A 19,937-nucleotide genomic window follows, 5' to 3' on the forward strand; every position below is an offset into this window, starting at 1 on the left:
ATACTCAGAGACAAACTCAATGTGAAAAGTATTTCTTCTGAAAACTCTTCCCCTTGAGTTTAAGGAGGGATATTAGAATATTAGAGCATGTGTTGTATAATTGTATAAACAGTTTTGTAATTGTGTGTACTTATAAGGGTTGTTATCCTTTGCTAGCAACACTTCTCTAGCAATAGATATCTGATAACAAAATTAGTTAATTCAGTTAGTCTGTTAGTTAGTACAGTTAGTTTATTAGTTAATTTAGTTAGCCTTTACTGTTAGTTGGTTAGATTTTGTTACTGTTAGTGTAAAGGTTCAGAGGTCTATATATAATCAACTCAGATTAACTTTTCAGTCTAGTAATAATATCAATCTTTTCTCTCAATTTTCTCATCTTCTCAAACACTTTCTCACCTTTTCAAACACTTTATCACTCAGTTTTATCCAATAGTTCAAAGCACAATTTTGAACTATAACTGAAGATTCACTTTTTCCTCTGTGAAAGGCTTATTGTTGGCTCAAGACTGGTTAGTTCATGATTGACGATGGACGCGATAGTGAAAAAATTTCAGTTGAAATTCAGAGAAGCTAGGGAAGAAATGGGTTGATGGGATGAGCTTCAATCTCTCTTAATTTCACAGTCTAGGAATGCTTCCCATATTGTTGATAGGTTGCAAGTAATTTCATTTATACTTTTACTATATGCTTATAATTTTTTATTTTAATTTACCTCAGTAGTTGCTTTGACCTTGATATTGCTAATGTTGTAGTTCTGAAATCACTAGGTAGGGGGACTTGAAGTAAGTAACTATGTGAATTATGATTGTTTTGTAAGCAGGTGCTTCAAAATTCCAACAATTATGGTGTTCTAAATTGTGCCAGTGGCATGAAAGATGCTCTTTTGGTAAAGCAGATTGAATCTTTAAGGAACATCTTGGTTTCCATGCGAAAGACTATGTGAGTTTCTATTCAGCTCTGCAATATTTTCAATTTAAACTGATATGTAATGATATTGTTAGACATTTTAAGTTTATGAGTAATGTTTTCGTGACTAATTTCATTAAATTTGAATTTGAACTTTCAGGGAAGAATTTCATTGTATTGTCTTATCTCTTGACAAAATTCACCGTGATAGTAGACAACAAGTGAAAGGTGGTTCTTGTCACCTGAACATGAAACAATTGCAACAGCAAATTGGCATCAAACCTAGTTTATCTATTGCTTGGATAGCCTAATGTTTATACATGAGATATACAACTCTGAGTAAGGATTAATGTTGTGAATTGAAACATTTTTTTAACATTATTTTGTGCTTTTAAGCAACCCACAAATGCATTAACATAAACTTAATATTCAATGCATCAAATGACATGATTCAAGTTCTGAGAAGCCCATAATTGAATCCAGTCGCTCTGCTTCCTTCACTTACTTGTTATGCATCTACTACTTATACCGAATAAGAACATTTGGCTTAATTCTGACCAATTAAATTCAGTTTCATTGTTGGCCAAGAAGTTCTTGAAAATTAAAAAAATGCAACAACTCTTTTGTTCTCTTTCTTTTTCTTTTTTTGGTAGGAAAAGTCAAGATTGTTAATCATCAATCTTTATTATCTGTTGGGTGAAACAGCTGCTAAACTCTCAAAATGATTATTTATATTGGAATACAAGCTTTGTGCATAAGTGCTTTTTTTTCATTGATTTTACTTCTGATAATACCATTTTGATCGAGTGACTTTTTCAGAAAAAATAGTTACTAGTTGTTTCTTTTGTAATAGGTATTTATTAAAGTCACCAGTGATCTCAACACTATCAGAAATTACCTTAAAGTCCAGGTGTGAAAATATCATTGTTATAGTTTAACCATTCAAATGTCATAATTGTGTGTGTGTAACTGCATGTCCATGTGCACACATGTGCTTGTGTGAATTTTATTCCTTTGACTGTATATGTGTTATAAAGTAAAAGAAAGGGTGTTATAAGTCTGACCTTGAGAAGCAGTCGCAGGAGCTTGTAAAAGAATTTTGTTATCACCATTCAAACCCTTTGGTTTTCTCTTAATCAAACTTATCTTTAAACAAAAACACTCTTCATGACTTAGTATAATCAGAAGTAAAACATTCACAAAGGGATCATTATACTCTTCCAAGAAGAGATCTGAATCATCAGTGAATTGAAGGTGTGAAACCTTAACTTCCTTTAAACCAACTTGGATACCTTTATGAGCTCTCCACCACAGTTACAGAATTGCAAAAATAAAAAACATTCCCCTTCCCTAACTCCTTATTTTCTAATTTTCCTAAACCATAATATACTTTTGTTGTTATTCATAATCATAAAAAATGTTGCAGGAAATCTAACTTCTATACATTTAGCATCAAAATCTTTTCTATCAAAATCCTTTTCCAAGAACCTTACTCAGAGCCAAATTTCTTCTATTTTTTTGTTACATCTTCCACTACCTGATTTGCAATTATAGTGAGATCTAGACTTTGTCTACCTGCTCTAAAAGAATTTTGGTTTTTTAATCTTTTGAAGAATTTGAGTCAAAATGATAATCGGAAAGGATGAAGAAAAAGAAATGAAAAACAAAGGCAAAGAGGCAATCTAGTGATCCGTGTATTCATTTGCACTTGTATTCATTTCTATATACACAGAGATACCAAGATTTATCATGTACTTTATTCATGATGCTTGTCTTTCATTTTTCATTTATTGTACTTTTGTTGGTGTCCAATGTTTCATTCTGTGTTGTATTAATCACTTTGCATTAACTTCATTGCAATGATAGTGTCTTGGTGCACTTCAGCAACTCTTGGTTGATCAACCCAATCTCCAAACTGAGGAAGGTATGATAGAACTATGTGTGGGATAGAATGTATAATGCATGTCCACACCATTAATAATTTCATGTTATGCTTATGATAATTATTAAGAATGCTTAATTTTGAATTAGACCTAGGTATGCTTGCGGGATCTCCCATATGATCCTTAGATCACTATCGTTGTATTGTTAACTTTTTGAATTTGAAGTTCACATTTACTTTTGATGTTAATGAATAGAATCTACTATTATACATTGTCTTTACTTGAGAGAAATATATAGATACTCTAGTACAATAAAGCAATTTTAGGATATGTTTGTTGGCTTTAGTGTTGTTTAATGATAGGACCCCAAGATAACTAAGGTGTAGGTAGGAAGAAAGAAGAATTTGGGTATTCCTTGGCTGAAATCCAAAGATTAGTTCCTTGAAATACTAAGATCCATTTGGGAGAGAGTTTGGACACTCTCAAATTACTTAGAGTTTGGTTTTCTGCTTTTTTTTCTCTGCAGTTCTTGCGTGTTTCAGAAACAGTTACTTGTATCACCTTGATACAGGTCTGACTTCGTCTTAAAAATATAGTACCTTGGAGTTTTACCCTTTTTCATTCCTTTCATTTTGTGGTAACTATCATTTAATCTGTTTGTGACAAACACATGATAAAATGATAGTATGAAAAAAAAATTACAGTAATCATTGCTGAGTTAAACACATGTTAATGTAATTTCTTTCTATATGACTTTTGGCCACAGTTCAATTTGTATTTGATGTGATATTTGCTGAAGAACTGAGTTGATGATCCTTTCTACTATGGATGTTGACTTGGGACCAAGGGATGCCTGAACTTTTATAGATCAGGGGAGCCTTTTGATATTCTTGGGACGATTGTTGATGCATAATAGGTTAAGATATTTGTTGTTATTTAGGGATTTTTACTTTATTTCACTGATGTTATCTTAATTAAATGATTTTTGTAAGAAATAGATTGCCATATTAGGACTTACAATTTTTTTTGAATTGATTAGGATTTTATATTATAGAAAATTAATGTATCATTAGGATTTGGGTTTAAAATGCACGTTTTCAAATATAAGGAACCATAAGGAGATAGTTTTTTTAGGGACTAAAAGTGAGTATTTGTACGTTTAGAGGAACTAAAAATATGGTTAATCCTTGGAAATTGAAATTTTATATTTGATTAGGGATTAATTACGATTGCCTTTAGATTATGTTATTCAAACTTTGACATTGATAACAAGATTATTGGTTTTGTAGTGCGAGTTATGGGTCTTTCTAGCGTTCATTCTCTTTTTTAGCTTGGTTTCAAGTACTATATAAATAAAATGATTGTATACATTATGACAACTATACAACTTGCATAAAGTTTTCTATCCAATATCCACAAAGCAACTTCATTCAATGGGACAAGATCAACTAAAAATATAGAATATGAAAGTTCTTTTCCAACAATGACGACAACGGTGTTCCAATGATAGCAATTAGCAAGTGGTTTTGCTGTATAGCAGTGTCTACTGCCTAGTAACGTTGCAAAGGTAGGACATGGTCTCTGAATGAGATGAAAAAATGAGGGATAAATTTGGCCGTTTAATTCATATACTCTTAGTTTAAAATATTTTTACACAAAAGATTTGATTATTTTATTGTATCAACTTATTTATTTAATATGATGTGATCATTGGATTCTTGGAAAAATGTATTTTACATTGATAATATGTATACATTAAATTTTAAACTTGCATATCAAATTTGATCACGTGTAAAGAAAAAGGTTTGAAATTTTGATTTTTAATAGTATCGAAAGGCGTGTAATTCATGGAGCCAATTTTACCCGATGAGATAAGACTTCATTGTTGTAAAGAAATTAGTTAAAATTACAAGAAGAAAATGTGGGCAGCAAGAGTCCCAAAGAAATCAATGTTAGCTAAAATACAGTCTGGGGAGATTTGAATTTGGATCCAATGAAAAGATGTGACTGTTGGCAGTTTTTCTGAAAACTCTCCACTAGTAATCGATTACAATGTTTATGTAATCGATTACATAGTTATAATTTGAAGGGTCATGACCTTTGAATTTGAATTTCCAAAGTTCCGTTGCTAGTAAATCGATTACAGACATATGGTAATCGATTACATGTTGAAAATTCAAATTCAAAATTCTTTTCAACAACTCTTTTTCAACCTTCCCTTCTAGTAATCGATTACCAGAGTCTTGCATGACTTTGAAACCCTTCTGAAAATTCAAATTCAAGGCTTGATCTTTAGTGAATCTTGAAACAAGACTTTGTTTGTTGAAGCAATCTTGAATTAATCTTGAAGCAAATGTTTATCCTTTGAAGCAGCCTTGTTTGATTCTTCTTTGGCATCATCAAAATCATCATACATTTACATTCTCCCCCTTTTTGATAATGACAATCAAGTGATTTCTTTTCAACATCATCAAAACAATGCATGATCCACATTCTCCCCCTTTTTTATGATGACGCTCATTATCAAGCAAATTCTCTTTGACATCATCAAAACCTGCATGATTTACATTCTCCCCCTTTTTTATGATGACAATCACCTATAGGTTAGGAGCAACAATAACAACAAAAAAATATTCATTTGTATATAGTTTTACTCCCCCTTTGTTTTGCAATGATTGCTTATGTGAGACAGTTGAAGATTTCAGCCGTCTCATAAAGATTTTTATCTTTTTCTCCCCCTTTGTCAACATAAAAAACAAATCATGAACAGAGAGGAGAAAAAATGTTACCACTTGTTGCAATGTATAAAAATCAAGTGATGCCAAAAGACATTAAAACAATCATTCAATATTAATCAAGCAAAAACAAATACAATAACACATCAATCAAATACAATCAATCATCAAACATTTCAAATCAAATTAATTAAATTAACAATCAACTAACTATGCACAATAATTTCTATTCAAAAAAATATTCAAATTTCAAATTTCAAATTACAAGTTTCAATTTTCAATTTTCAAATTTGAAATTTTAAATTTCAAATTCCAACTTCCAACTTCAACTTAACTTCCCCTCCCAACTTTCAACTTCCATTTTCAACTTTCAACTTCCAATCACTTTCATTTCCAACTTCGAACTTCCATTTTGAACTTTCAACTTCCAATAACTTCCATTTCCAACTTTCACTTCCAACTTCAACTTTCAGTAACTTCCACTTCCAACTTCCAAAATTTAATTTCAAATTTCAAATTTCAAATTTGAATCCACATTTTAATAATTATATATATATATATACTCCCTCATTTTAAGTGAGATTTTGGCTAATGTTTCTTAATATAATAATAAGTGATTTTAAATAAATATAATAATTTTTGGTTGACGAATAGATATTGCACAATTAAACTTTAAAAATATTGGAAGCAACAATGCTCTAGGGTGAGGGTTGCCCCTCATTTATATATTCTAATTTGATCGACTCGAGTTGTCCCTTATTGGACTTTTTTTTTGTACGTGAACAACAATGGTGGGGGATCCTTTTTTTTTTTATTAATCTTGAATATGAAACTTGAGTTTTTTCCAATACATCCCCTCATGCCCTACCACTTATTGGACTTTTTTTTATGCGTGAATATCAAATGGTGGGTGGTCCTTGCTTTAATACCATCTTAAAATGTTAAGAATGTGAGTTTAGGCCTAACTCAACCCCAAAAGTTAACTCTAGAAGTGAGGATTATCCCTCATTTATATATTTTAATTTGATTTTATTTTTAGTCGATGTGGGACTTAAATTTTTCCCAAAATAAAAAAAACTATATATAAATAGCATACCACTAATTAATAATTTTGCATTGTGTTCAAAATCTTTCTTAAATGTTAAAGAATATACAATTTGAAGAGTAAAACTCTCACTCTCGTCACTCTATCTATTGAATATTCTCAGGATTCATCATATGTTAACTTTTTTCAGGTGAGATTTCTATTGATAATTCTCAATATAGTAATAAGCGCTTTAAAATAAATAAAATGTTTTTTTGTCAACAAATAAATATTGTACCTCTAAATTTATAAAAATGCTAGAAATAACCCTCGATAAACAATAAAGTATCAAATGATACTCGCAATTTAATAATTCTGCAAAGTATTCAAAACATTCATAAATGTAAAAAGTAGATTAAAAAATACAATTTAAATAGTATGACTCTTATTCTGGTCACTCGTTCCCTGTTAAATATTCCCAATATTTATCACATGCTACATCTTTTAGGCGAGATTTCATCTAATAATTCTAAATATAGTATTAAGTACTTTCAAATAAACATAATATTTTTTGGTCAACGGATATATGTTGTGTCTCTAAATTTAAAACTTGTAAAAAAATAACCCCAAAAAATAATATAATATGAAACCGCAAAATAATAATTATGCAAAATAGTCAAAATCATTTATAAACGTTAAAAACTCTTTCTCTATTAAATATTCTCAATATTAACCATCTTTTCTTTTTAGTTGTTTGTTTCACACAATACATATCCTCACAAGTATCTAAAAATTTATCTCTCAGCTATCTCAAACTATCAATTGAAACATCAATTTTAATAGAAAAATAACATTAAGAACTACAAAATATGAAAAATGCAAGGCCGTGACAGATTGATCCTTTAAATATATTAATAAATATATTTAAATATATAAAATATATGAGATAGCTCACAAGTGTTATTTTTCTATTAAAATTGATATTTCAATTGAATAAGTTTTTCAAGATTTATATATTTAAATATATTTTTTAATTATGAGCATTAGTAATAATATGATTTATATATTACAAATATTTTTTATAAATCAAACTTAATGTAATTATCCGACCCTAATTCTGTCCATAAAAACACAAAAAAAATATACATAAAAAATAATAAATAAAAAAATAAAAAAAAAAGATTAAAAAATAAATAAAACTAAAAAATATTAAAAAAGAAGGAAGAAAATAAAAAAGAAAAAAAAGAACAGAAAAAAGGAAATAAAGAAAACCAAAAAAAAAAGGAAAGCAAAAGTAAACGGGGAAAGAAAGAACAAATAAAAAAAAAAGAGAAAGAACAAAAAGAAATAAAGGAAATAAAAATGAAAAAGGGAAAGAAAGAACATAAAAAAAGGGGGGAAAGAAAGAAAGAAAAGGGAAACAAAAGGAAAGAAAGAAAATAAGGAAAAAAAACCAAAATAGGAAAGAAAAAACAAAACTAAAACAGAAAAAATTAATAATAAAAAGGGAAATAAGTATAAAGGATAGAAGGAGAAGAAATAATATAAAAGAAGGAGGTATACATATAATTATACACACACAATTACAAGGAAGAAAAGAAGTACTCAGAAACAAGAGAAAACAAATAGCAAATAAAAAAGGAGAGGCACGAATTCTGAGGAAGCAAAATAAGTTCATCAGAATAACGTGTGAATTAAGTTTCGTGAAAGTCATGTTGGATTTCTGACTTGCTTGACTTTACAAAAGAGATTTCCTCTTTTCTCCACAAACAAATAATCACTCAATTCTCCTTTTTTTCCCACAAAATTTGCAAATTACTTGAGATCGCTTCAATGTTGAATGTCTCAAGCGATTCTCTTTGTTGTTTTCTTAAAATTTAACATCGTTTTAAGATTCAACGCTTTAATGACTCTTTGTCACACAATCAAAACAAATCTTTCAAAAAAAAAATCAACCCAACACAAAATATTTTTTACCCAAAGAACTAAACGTAAGTATGATTTTCTCATTGCACCCGAGGATATGTAGGAGCGATGACAAATTTCTTGTCGACCTAAAAAACAAAAAAACATAAAATCCCTTTTTTCCCTAAAAAATAAAAATTCATTTTCTTTTTTCTAAATAAACAAAAAGTCATGACGGGGGCGTGGGGTGCTAAATAATCATGTTGGCCTCTTAAGGAAAAATAAATAATTAAAAGAAAATAAATAATTAAAAAGTCACATTATTTTTAGCACACTTGATTAAAGGTTTGCCTCTTCATGACGAACGTGTGGGGTGTTAATAACTTTCCCGTGTGTAAACGACTCTCGAATCATTTTTTCTCAAACCGTAGACCATTCCTTATCCTTTTTTGTTTTTTCGAAGTTTTTCTTAAATAAACGTTGATGGCGACTCTCCCCATTTTTCTTTTTTAAAAATCTCTTTTTATCCTTTTTATTGCCATCCCGTAGTGACCCTAGGTTGCCACAGGAATGAACTAGAGATATAAATACTAGTTATTCTTATTCTCGAAGTTGAAACTTTGGCATTTCATTTTAGTTAGGATAAATAGTTACTTTTGTCCCTGAATGTATAATTTGCTGACAAATGCGTCTCTGAAAGATGAAAATATAAAATTTAGTCTCCAAAAGTGTAAAAAGTGTGACAAATATATTCGGTCGTTAACTTCTGTAAGTAACCGTTAATAAAATAGCCTACGTGGCACAAAGAGACAAATTTGTCATTGAAATGATTGTCAACGTGACCATCTCTAATGGCTAACATAGGGGTATATTTGTCATATAATATTTTTTTTACTCTTTGTTTTCCTATCCCGTTGACAAATGCGTCATAAAAAGATAAAAATACAAAATTTAATCCTCGAAAGTATAAAAAGCGTGACAAATATATTCAAATGTTAATAGTAGATTATGACTAATTATTATAATTTGAAAAAATTTATAATGATTGAGACAATTTTTTTTAACAAACTCATAAATTAAATCGAGTCTAAAAGAAAAAAAATACTCGTTTTATAAACTATAAATAATTTTTTTACACTCTTTTGATGAAAGGTTCAAGTAAAAAAAAAATACTTATTGTAAAGCATTATGGTTAAATTATATCTATGAATAATTTTTAAGGATAATTACGATTGCAATGACACTTTTAATTTTTAAAAAATACTCACTTTCTTTGGAATGATTTTTTTAAGGTTATGATTTTTTAAATGATCAGTCAATAAATAATAATTGTGTATAATTTATAAAAAAAATTAAAAATTAACAAGCTTTTATTATAATTTGTAATTTAATGTCACTAGATGCATATACTAATAGACACAAATATTTTATCATAAATTTTTTTATAAAAAACAATTAAATAAATAGTATTTGATTAAACATAAACAATGATTTTTTTATATCATTTTACAGTAAAATTTATTTTTTCCTTCTTCTGTGTTGATAACATTTATTTAAAAGTTAACCAAATGATTGATTTTTTTTTTTTTAGTTGAAGAAAAGTAAAAAGAATTTGCCAAAGCAATACAAATTCACTTCCATTGGTAATATTTTATGTATGTCTCAACTGTTGATGAATAGGGGTGGGTTAGCGGGCCGGTCTGCCCTGCGTAAGGCCCGCCTGCATTGGCAGCGGACCGGACCAGTCCATCCCACTTCTTACACGGACAAAATAAATTGGCCTGTCTCCGCCCCACGGACCCCACGGGTCAAACGGGCCCGGCCTAGTTTTAAAAGAATTTTAATTTTAATAAAAATACAATACAATCAAATTAAGTTCAATACATATGTAAATAAAATTTCAATAATTAGTCAATTACATCAATAAAATAAATAATGTCTTAAAAAAAGAAAATCCAAGCAATAAATCTAAAATATGAAATTTAAACATCTCTAACAACAAATGATTCCATATTTGAAGTAGTTTGAGTCTTCTCCATCTCCACATTTAAGAGTACAACAACAATGAATCAGTCCAAACAAAAATAGGATAAAAACAAATTCTATGGAGAGAAGAGATGTACTTCGCGTGGTAGCACGGTGGTGGTGGGTCGAGGCTGTGCTGGTGTGTCGCGTGACTGCGTGAGTGAGTAACGTTTTGTTTTTCTTGTAAGGGAAATAGTCGTATGACTTGTGCGTGTGCGTGAATGCGTGGTAGAGAAAAAGTGTTCTTAGTCTGCTACAATGATAACTGTTAAATATGATGTGAGCTATTTTTTATAATAAAAATATATCGAAATATCTTTAAAAATATTTATTTAACAATTATTTTTAGCTTAAATGATAAGAATTGATATTTTTATTATTTATGACTTGCAGATATGAAAATGATAGATTAAAAGAAAAAAGATAGAGAAAATATCAAAAAGTAAAGCTTGTTATCACTTATCTTTTTGGTCACACAAATAAAACCTAATGCGGGCTGCGGACAACCCACGGATCTCGCAGGCCAAACTCGCATAGTCCGCAGGTTAAGCGGGGCAAAATAAAAAATATGACATAATCATTGATCATTTAAAATAATTGGTCCATAACTCGCGCGGACTGCGGGCCAGTCCATGAATCTGAGCCTGTTTACTTACCCCTATTAATGAACCTTAAAAATATACAACTGAAGTAAACACCTACCAATGTGATATAGCTCTCCCAAATTTTTGTGATAATCATTATAATTTTTTTAAAATTATAATAATTAATCATAATATATTATTAACGTCTAGATATATTTCTATCACTTTTTATATTTTTCGAATACCAGCCGGGTGGAAAGACAATATATATATATATATATATATATATACACTACAAATATGTTTCTATCAATTAAAAATAATCACATTGTGAATGATTTCAATAACAAATTTATCTCGGTGTGTCAGATTCTATTTTATTACCATTGCCCAGTGAGACGAGACTGTATCTTCTTTCTTCGTCGGTGTCTTTTCTTTTCTCCAGTATAGTACTGAATAAGTTTTGCTCTTTCAAGCATTCAAGAAGGGTAAGTATTTGTTTTTTTAGTTTCTATCTTTTTACAGTTTTCGTTTCCATTTCTTAATCTCTTTAGTTCATCAACTAACAACAAAAGGGTTGTGATTTCTCCGAGTGTTTTACTACATTTTTTTTTCTCTGTTCTGTTTCTCTCTTTACTTGTTTTTCTTTGGGGTGTTTTTTCTTCTTCGAAGTTTTGCTTTTTCTTCATGAAGTTTATGATATCCATGTTTCACTGCTTTGTGCATTGCATGCTCCTTGTGCTCGGAAATTTTGTTCCTTGTGGTCGGAAAACTTCATTTTTTTTCTCTGTTCTGCTTCTCTCTTTACTAGTTTTTCTTTGGGGTGGTTTCTTTCTTTTTCTATTTTCGTCAAAGTTTTGCTTTTTCTTGGTGAAGTTTATGATTTTTGCATTCTTGTTTCACTGTTTTGTGCACTGAATGCTCATCGTGGTCGGAATTTTTGTTCCTTGTGGTCGGAAAGTTTTTTTTGTTTTTTCTGTGATTGTTTAAGTTCTGTTGTCAATTTCTGAAACCATCCTTTCCGGTTTTAATATTTCATTTTCATGACTTTTCATTTAGTATTGTCATATTTCAAGGCTCAAGCGTTCTTTTTTTTTTTTTTTAATAAAGTTTTTTAATTTCGAACCCTTTCTATTTCTTCTTCCAATTTTCAGCATTTAAATACTTACCGTTACCACTCATGCTCTAATGTTTTTTTTTCTTTCATTTTTTTTTTCAATTTTTTTGTGGGACATGTGAATGTGATTTTTGTTATTATTATTTATTTATACCTCATGGTTTCTATATTGTAAACTCTTTTATTAGTTGTGGTACCATTCGTGTATATTTCTGATGCATTGTTTTTATCTGTAAATTGGGAGTACAGAAATGGATAATTCAAAGTCTTCTGGGAGAAGGCATGAAGAATGGTCTCCTACCCCTTTGTCTGACAAGAAAAGGATGGAAGTGTCTGTAAAACACAGGAAGGTCAAACAAGCATTGGCGACGTTTAGAAACTTAGTTGACAAGCTCAATCATCAGTATAAAGCGTCTCAACCTGTGAATTTAATGGCGAAGACTAAAGCTATGATGGAAGCAGCAATGATGATGAGACAAAAGCATCAATGGGAGAACGATAAAAAGCATGTGGGACATGTAGTAGGCATCGAGGTAGGTGACATCTTTCAAAGTAGGGTGGAACTCAATGTCATTGGCCTCCATCGGCAGTTTTGGAATGGTATTGATTATATGGGAACAGGCAAGAACTCGTTGGCCACAAGCATTGTTGTAACCAATCGATACGATAATGCTAGGAAATCCAATGGTACCTTGGTTTACAGTGGTCATGGAGGAAATCCCAATGTTAAGAGTAATGTTTCTATTCAGGATCAGAAGTTGCAAGGGGGAAATTTGGCTCTGAAGAATAGCATGGATACAAAAAGTCCTGTGAGGGTTATACTGAAATTTTGTAAAAAGTTTGAAGTTGGCAGCAATTTCGATTACTTGTATGTTTATGATGGCTTGTATTTAGTGGATAAGATGACTGAAGAAAGAGGGAAACTTGGAAAACTTGTGTTCAAGTTTACACTGAATAGGATTTCAGAGCAACCCCAAAGTTGTGTTGCCCTCAAAGATGATGTTATGGGCAATGATGACAGTTCAAGACAACTTGCAAGTTCTAGGCCAAGAAACAGACACAAATCCAGAGGAAGTGTAGTCCAAAAGGATGTTGTTCGAGTTAACGATCTTTCAAAAGGAAAAGAAAAATTTCCTATTCGGGTGGTGACATTAACAAATTGTGTTCATATACCCAAATCCTTTTACTACATTGTTAAGAGCATCTATTCAGATAAGTTCAACCAGGCAACGATTCCGTGTGGCTGTGATTGTAAAGATGGATGTGTGAACTGTGACAAATGTGTTTGCATTATTAAGAATGGTGGGATAATGGCATATGATTGTAAAAAAAGACTTGCTTCTCCCATGGGATCATTGCTTATTTATGAATGTGGCCCTTCTTGCAAGTGCTCCTCTTCTTGCATCAACCGAGTAAGCCAGCATGGGATCCAGTTCCAACTGGAAATCTTCATGACAGAATTGAAAGGTTGGGGTGTTAGAACACGCTCTTTCATTCCCTCTGGAAGCTTTGTATGTGAGTACATTGGAGAAGTCCGGGACAGTAGACAAAGTGGATTGAGTATAGATGTTGATGATGACTATTTATTTCACACGGGTATGTGTTCATGAACCATGATTTATGCCTTTTGTGTCTGGATTTCATTTAAAGTTGCAGTTTGCTTTTGCAGGTGTTGGAAAGGGCTTCATCGATGCAACAAAATGTGGAAACATTGGAAGATTTATAAATCATAGCTGTTCTCCGAATCTCCATGTCAAAGATGTTATGTATGATCATGATGACAAGAATCTTCCTCACAAAATGCTGTTTGCTGCAAAGGACATTCCTGCTGGTAGAGAGCTGAGTTTTGATTATAATTCCAAGGGAAAATTTATCAACGATAGGAGTAATAGCTGCTACTGTGGATCACAGGAATGCAATGGTCAGATCTATATTAAAGGTATAAATTTTAAACTGTTTATATATTAAGTGCTGCTTTTTACTTTATTATCATCGAAATTTCTTAGCACAGTTTATTGCCTTGTAGAGATAATTTAGATAGGCATTGTATTATATGTACTCAAATAATTATTTTGATACGTATAAGGTGGTGCTGAGTATGTCAAGGATGCACATGTATTAAGAATGCACAGTTTATTGCATTGTGAAGATAATTTAGATAGGCATTGTATTATATGTACTCAAATCATTATTTGATGTGTATAAAGTGATGCTGAGTATGTCAAGGATGCCCATGTCATTAAGAACACATTCACAAGTGTTAAAGGGGGTTAACAGAGTGTGAATGATAAACATGTTAACTAAAATTGGGTACTCTTGCTTACACTTTGCTATGATAACAAATACGAAGTTTGGTTGATGATCTCTGCATATAAAGCTGTCATTGTCTCTTGCATAGTGATAATCATGGTTCAATTATCTTGACTCTTACACATCATCTTAATTGTTTTTCAGTTAAACAAAATGACAGGCTGACTGAGGAATTTGGAAGCTTCTAATTGAAGTTTAGTAAACTTCTGTTCTTGTCACATATGACATATGTAGGACTGATTGGCAGTTGCTAACAATTAGGACTGATACAGGTTTGGTAATATTTTGAGAGGGTTGTGTATGGATTGATTTAATCAGTATGACTTTGTAGCAAGACATGTCATGTACATGTATTGAAAAATCACATGGTAGGATTAAGCTTTTCAATATTGTGGATTTGTAAGTGTCGTATGATTTCCATAATCACTGTCACTGCCACTGCCATACCATATTGACTCAGATGATAGAAATTAGTCCACTGGAGAGGTAAAAAGCTTAAAATGTAATTATCCTAACCTCAGTTAAAGAACAGAGAAAAGCGATCGAGTTAAAAAGATGGGGAAAACTTAGATAGAGTACCATAGGGGTTCATCAATCAGATTTAGGTTTTCAGCTTAGTAGTATGTTAAACAAAGAAATTCATTAAATGCCATCACCTAATTGAAGTTTTGTCCTAAACTGATTCCAGCCTAATAAATCCAATTAGAGGTTTGACAAGCCTCACAGAGCAGAAGAACCAGAAAACTGCAGCAGTTTGGTCAAATAGGTCTAGTCAGTGTAAGAAAGGTAGGTATTAAATGGGTTATGTGTTGCTTCGGGAATAAAAGCAGGGAAGCAGAATCTTTTATGACCCGCAACGGATTGTACATTTATGCATTAAATATGCAAGTTTAGTGAATTGGATTATAAGTAAATTTTAATAAATTTAATTCTATTTAATGTCATCATTCTAAAATATACTTAAATTCAAATTTGGATAGATATTTGCAATAAACAAGATTAAGAATATTCAAGGAAAATAATACTTTTTATATTAAATCAAGAAAAAAAAATGAATTTAATTAATATTTTTATTGAGTATCAAACTAATTTTTTTATATATTTTTTTAAGTCTGCTTGTCAATATGATAAGTTTGCATAATCAATGTTGATATCTCACTCGTTATTTTTAGGTAAAATTATAAATTTGATCTCCTTATTATTTATCTTAGAATTTGATTTTGATTCACTAATAATTTAATTTGTGAATTTAGTTTCTAGTTTTTTTTTGTAATTATATTTTAGTTTCTAACCTCAAAGTTGAACTTTAACAGTTACTTGTCAACGTTCATCATGTGTTATGTTTTTGATTGGACGTTGACCACCACATGACATAACATTTATTGAACATTAATTTCGTGTCTCTAATTAAAAATTGGGGATTAAATTCCTGAATTAATTATAAGAGATCAAATTTATAATTTTGTCTTATTTTTAAAAAAATTATTTTTGAAAGAAAATATAAAAAATAATTTTTAATTAAAAAATAATTTTATATTATTATTATTATTATTATTATCATTATTATTATTATTATTATTATCATCATGATCATCGTATGAAGATTATTTTCATTGATGTGGAATCATGCAATGCATAATAACTTAGGTTCAGGAAAAACAATCCATTTTGGCAGATTTAAGTAATTTGTTTTGCCAGTATAGTGAATATAGCGAATAAAATTGAATCGCGGTATTGGAAAGAGTGTGTGAAAGAGAAAAAAAAGGTCACTTAGTTAATAAAATTGGAGATTAGTTTTTTTTAATAAAAAAATAGATCTATTTTTTGTTTGGTTATAATTTTGAATTTTTATTTTTAAAGCTAGTTATAATAGTACGTTTTTTTCCAGAACTATTTAAAATAACTAAAAAAAAGTTTTTTTTATTTAATTTTTCATAAGATTTTTTTTCAGGATTTTTTTTATAACAAACGGGCTCTAAACTTATTAGCTAAATGACTTAAATATCTTATTACTTAAATGAATATACATGAGGATTTCCCTCTCATTCTAAGGAAAAGATAGTCATACGACTTTTTTAAATAAAATAAAAAATTATGCATTCAGTTGCACTAATTATAATTAATGTGTATTTATAATAACTATTTAAATAAGAAAACGGGCGCACCAATCTTATTTTAATTTGATTAGATGAATTAGTTATGATTGCAAATTTTATTTTTAAAATAACATAATCAAGGGAAACTGTTCAAATTTGAATTATTTAACGTTAAATATCGAATAATCATAGTTTGATTATTTGATATATTTATTATTTGATTTAGATTAGAACAAAGATTATTTAATTGATTATATAAGAAAAATCAATAGTATAACATATTTTTTTAAAAAATTGATTATTTTATATCTTAATTATTTGATTTGGGAGAAAGTATGAAATCAAATTCACTGGATTTTCAATTATAACGTTTATTTGATTGGAAGAAAGATATATTTATCAAATATCTTTGAATTAATTAATTTTTTAGTTTGTCATTTTATTTGGATTTTTACTTTTAATCCCTCAAAAATATTTTGGCCCGTTTTAGTCCTATAAATTTGTCCTTTGGATTTTTACTTTTTAGTTTCTCATTTTATTTGAATTTTTACTTTTATTTCCTCATTTTTGGTCCCTACGATTATTTTGAACTACTTTGAACTGCTAAACAATAATGTGCTATCCATGTAGACATGTGACATGACATATCATGTGCACAATTATATATGACCTCACAATCATTTGTCATTTTTTTTATTTTTAACCCCTCAAAAATAGTTTGACTCTTTTATTCACTTAACAAAAAAAAGTGTGAATATTTTTTTAGGGATTAAAAATAGTTAAATTATTCTCTTTGAAAAATTAAAAACAGAAATAAAGAATTTTTTTGACAATTTAAAAAATAAAAAAGAATGTCACATGATACCTACTTCCTCGACATGGCATGCCACATCACATACCTCCATAGATATTTAGTTGTCCCTTAACAATCCAAATTAATGACATAGACTAAAAATGAAATGAACAAATTTATTGGAGATTAAAATTGGCCCAAATATTTTTAAGGGACTAGAGAAGTGGAAATCCATATAAAATGAGGGACTAAAATGTTAAGTAAAGGATGTATAGTTATATAGATGAGTTGCTTATTTTAATTTTTTGAGTTTTATAATTTTATATAAATTTAAATTTTATACAAAAATTTACTCAAATGTTTAAGGTTAATAAAGTACGTCTTTAACTTAATTTTATAAATCACTTAATACTTGAAAAATAGATTATTTATAATATAAATATTTTAAACTGCTTATATAAGCTTATATAAACAACTTCATGTCATTTATGGAAAAAAAGTTAAGAAACATAACTCATGTAAATATGTTTATTAGAGATGCTCTGACCCTAATTTAAATAATTATTTTTTCAATCCAACAACTTTAAAACTTTACTAAATTGGTATGACTAGTGGCACTACATCAGCTTTTTATTTATTTTTTATCATATAAAATTTTTATTTTTATTTTTAAATTCCCTTAATAAGTACCGATGCTTAATAACTAATAAGTACATTTGTCCAATGGTTGAATGTTTAACGAGCATCGGTCCTTTATGGAGATGGCCAAATCGTGTTGCATTAACTACTAATAAAGACTATTCAAAAAAAATTAAAGTTTGAAAATTAAAACTTTAAAAATATTAAAGAAAATGAATATTTTTTATAAGGATTAAAAAAAATTAAATTATTTAAATCCCAAATGACTTGCAATATAAATAGGACTGACATTATGTATATTTAAAGATCAAGAGAACTCTAACTTAAGAAGTTAAATTGATTAAAATAATTCATTAAAATTTCTTATAATTTATTTGAATTTTGTATTTTGCATAAGACTAATGTAACAAATATTTAATTTGAAAAGGAATTATATAATGATATTTTTTGAACTAATTAAAACAAGATAAAAACCTATTTTTAGGCAATGCTCAATTTTTTTTAAGAGAATGGTCACAATAGTAGAAATAATCATTTTTAAGAGAAAAATATATATTTTTATTATTATCTATAAATTAATTAATAATTTATTTATTTTTATACAGTTATAATGTTAGTAACCAATAATCACTTTGATATTTTTTCCCAAATTACACCAGTTGAGGGATGCTTCACGAAAGTTGGGTTTGACCACTTCGACTTTCCTTCTTGATCTTTTTTTTTATAAATTAAAATTTTATAAAAATTAAATATTATATTATATAAAATTATTTTTAATTGATTTTAAAATTAATTAATTATTAAATTAATTTATGAATGATTGTTTTATAATTTTTTAAAGAGAAATATACATATAAAGAAAAATATAAAAATTGGATAAAATTAGAGTACAATTTTTTATTTACTTTATATGTAATTCTGTAGTTAAATTTATGTTTTGTTGATTTTTTTTGTTATGCTCTTATAATTAAAAAATAATAAAATTAGTTAGTAGTATTAAAATAAATTAAAAAAACACCGTGAAAAAATAATTGATACATCTGTCGTAGACAAAATTTCAAATTGTAGTAACTGAGATGATGGTCAACAATAATGAAACATATTAAAAATTACAATTACAATGCAAATATGACAAAACTAATGATGATCTGAAATATGTTGTACAAGATACATGTCTTCTTCTATTTGGATCACTGGTTTGCTAAAAATAGCCAAAATTTCTATTGTGCAGAATCGTTTCCAATAGTTGGATTGTGCTAACACTTTTAGCACGTCTTTTTCATTTTTCAATTCTGTTATTTCATATTCAATTAAATTTTCCGAATACTTAACATGACCTGGTTGTCGAATGAATAATCGTCTAACCAATTGTGATTCGTGAATTCCATAAGGGGGAACCCCTATAGGTGCAACTTGCTTGATTAAATGCTTGAGTTTGTCCATGCTACATCCTGAAGGAATGTCAAATTTTATTGGATTTGTTCTAGTAAAGGAGTAACCCAAAAACACACCTTGACGCGGTATGTTCCACTTCCTGTTGTAATACATAATTGCATCATGAGTAGGAGTGATAGTTGATTGAAGCATGTTGAGTATAACATCTGGTGTTCTAATGATGGTACATAATAATTCTATAGGACCAACACATGAGTATTACTCATTGCACATTAACATTGTGTAAACATCATCATCATTTTTCAATAGTAAAGATTGAAAAAAATATTGCTGACCTACATCTATGAATGGTTATCGATAGTAGATTTCATCCACTAATTGATCATTGGTTAGTTGAAGGGTGTTGTGCATTCTACGCTTGAGTGTATCAAAAGAATAATTATTAGGAACTCACATTGGTGTTGGAGTGGAACTTTGAAAATAAACACCAGTTTAGTTGTGTGTGATTGATCCATTTGGAAAAAT

The 19,937-nt window shown here is 29.1% G+C and overlaps 1 protein-coding gene and 1 pseudogene across 1 annotated transcript; both read left to right on the forward strand.

Moving 5' to 3' along the window:
* Positions 1–527: 527 nt before the first annotated feature.
* On the forward strand, positions 528–1,249 carry LOC114401937 (annotated as a pseudogene).
* A 10,149-nt stretch (positions 1,250–11,398) lies between these two features.
* LOC114402722 (histone-lysine N-methyltransferase, H3 lysine-9 specific SUVH5-like) lies at positions 11,399–14,912 on the forward strand. The gene is made up of 4 exons (XM_028365384.1): positions 11,399–11,550; positions 12,429–13,775; positions 13,849–14,118; positions 14,634–14,912. The coding sequence occupies exons 2-4, from the start codon at positions 12,431–12,433 to the stop codon at positions 14,675–14,677; spliced, it is 1,659 nt and encodes a 552-aa protein (XP_028221185.1). The 5' UTR covers positions 11,399–11,550; positions 12,429–12,430; the 3' UTR covers positions 14,678–14,912.
* Positions 14,913–19,937: the final 5,025 nt, after the last annotated feature.

The sequence above is a fragment of the Glycine soja genome, chromosome 20, assembly GCF_004193775.1.
Source record: "Glycine soja cultivar W05 chromosome 20, ASM419377v2, whole genome shotgun sequence".
Classification (NCBI taxonomy): domain Eukaryota; kingdom Viridiplantae; phylum Streptophyta; class Magnoliopsida; order Fabales; family Fabaceae; genus Glycine; species Glycine soja.

Bases quoted from the DNA above. Each gene is read 5' to 3' on its own strand.
- LOC114402722 (XM_028365384.1), top strand. From the start codon at position 12,431: ATGGATAATTCAAAGTCTTCTGGGAGAAGGCATGAAGAATGGTCTCCT. The intron at 13,776-13,848 runs GTATGTGTTCAT...TTGCTTTTGCAG, and splicing joins TGACTATTTATTTCACACGG to GTGTTGGAAAGGGCTTCATC. The intron at 14,119-14,633 runs GTATAAATTTTA...ATTGTTTTTCAG, and splicing joins TGGTCAGATCTATATTAAAG to TTAAACAAAATGACAGGCTG.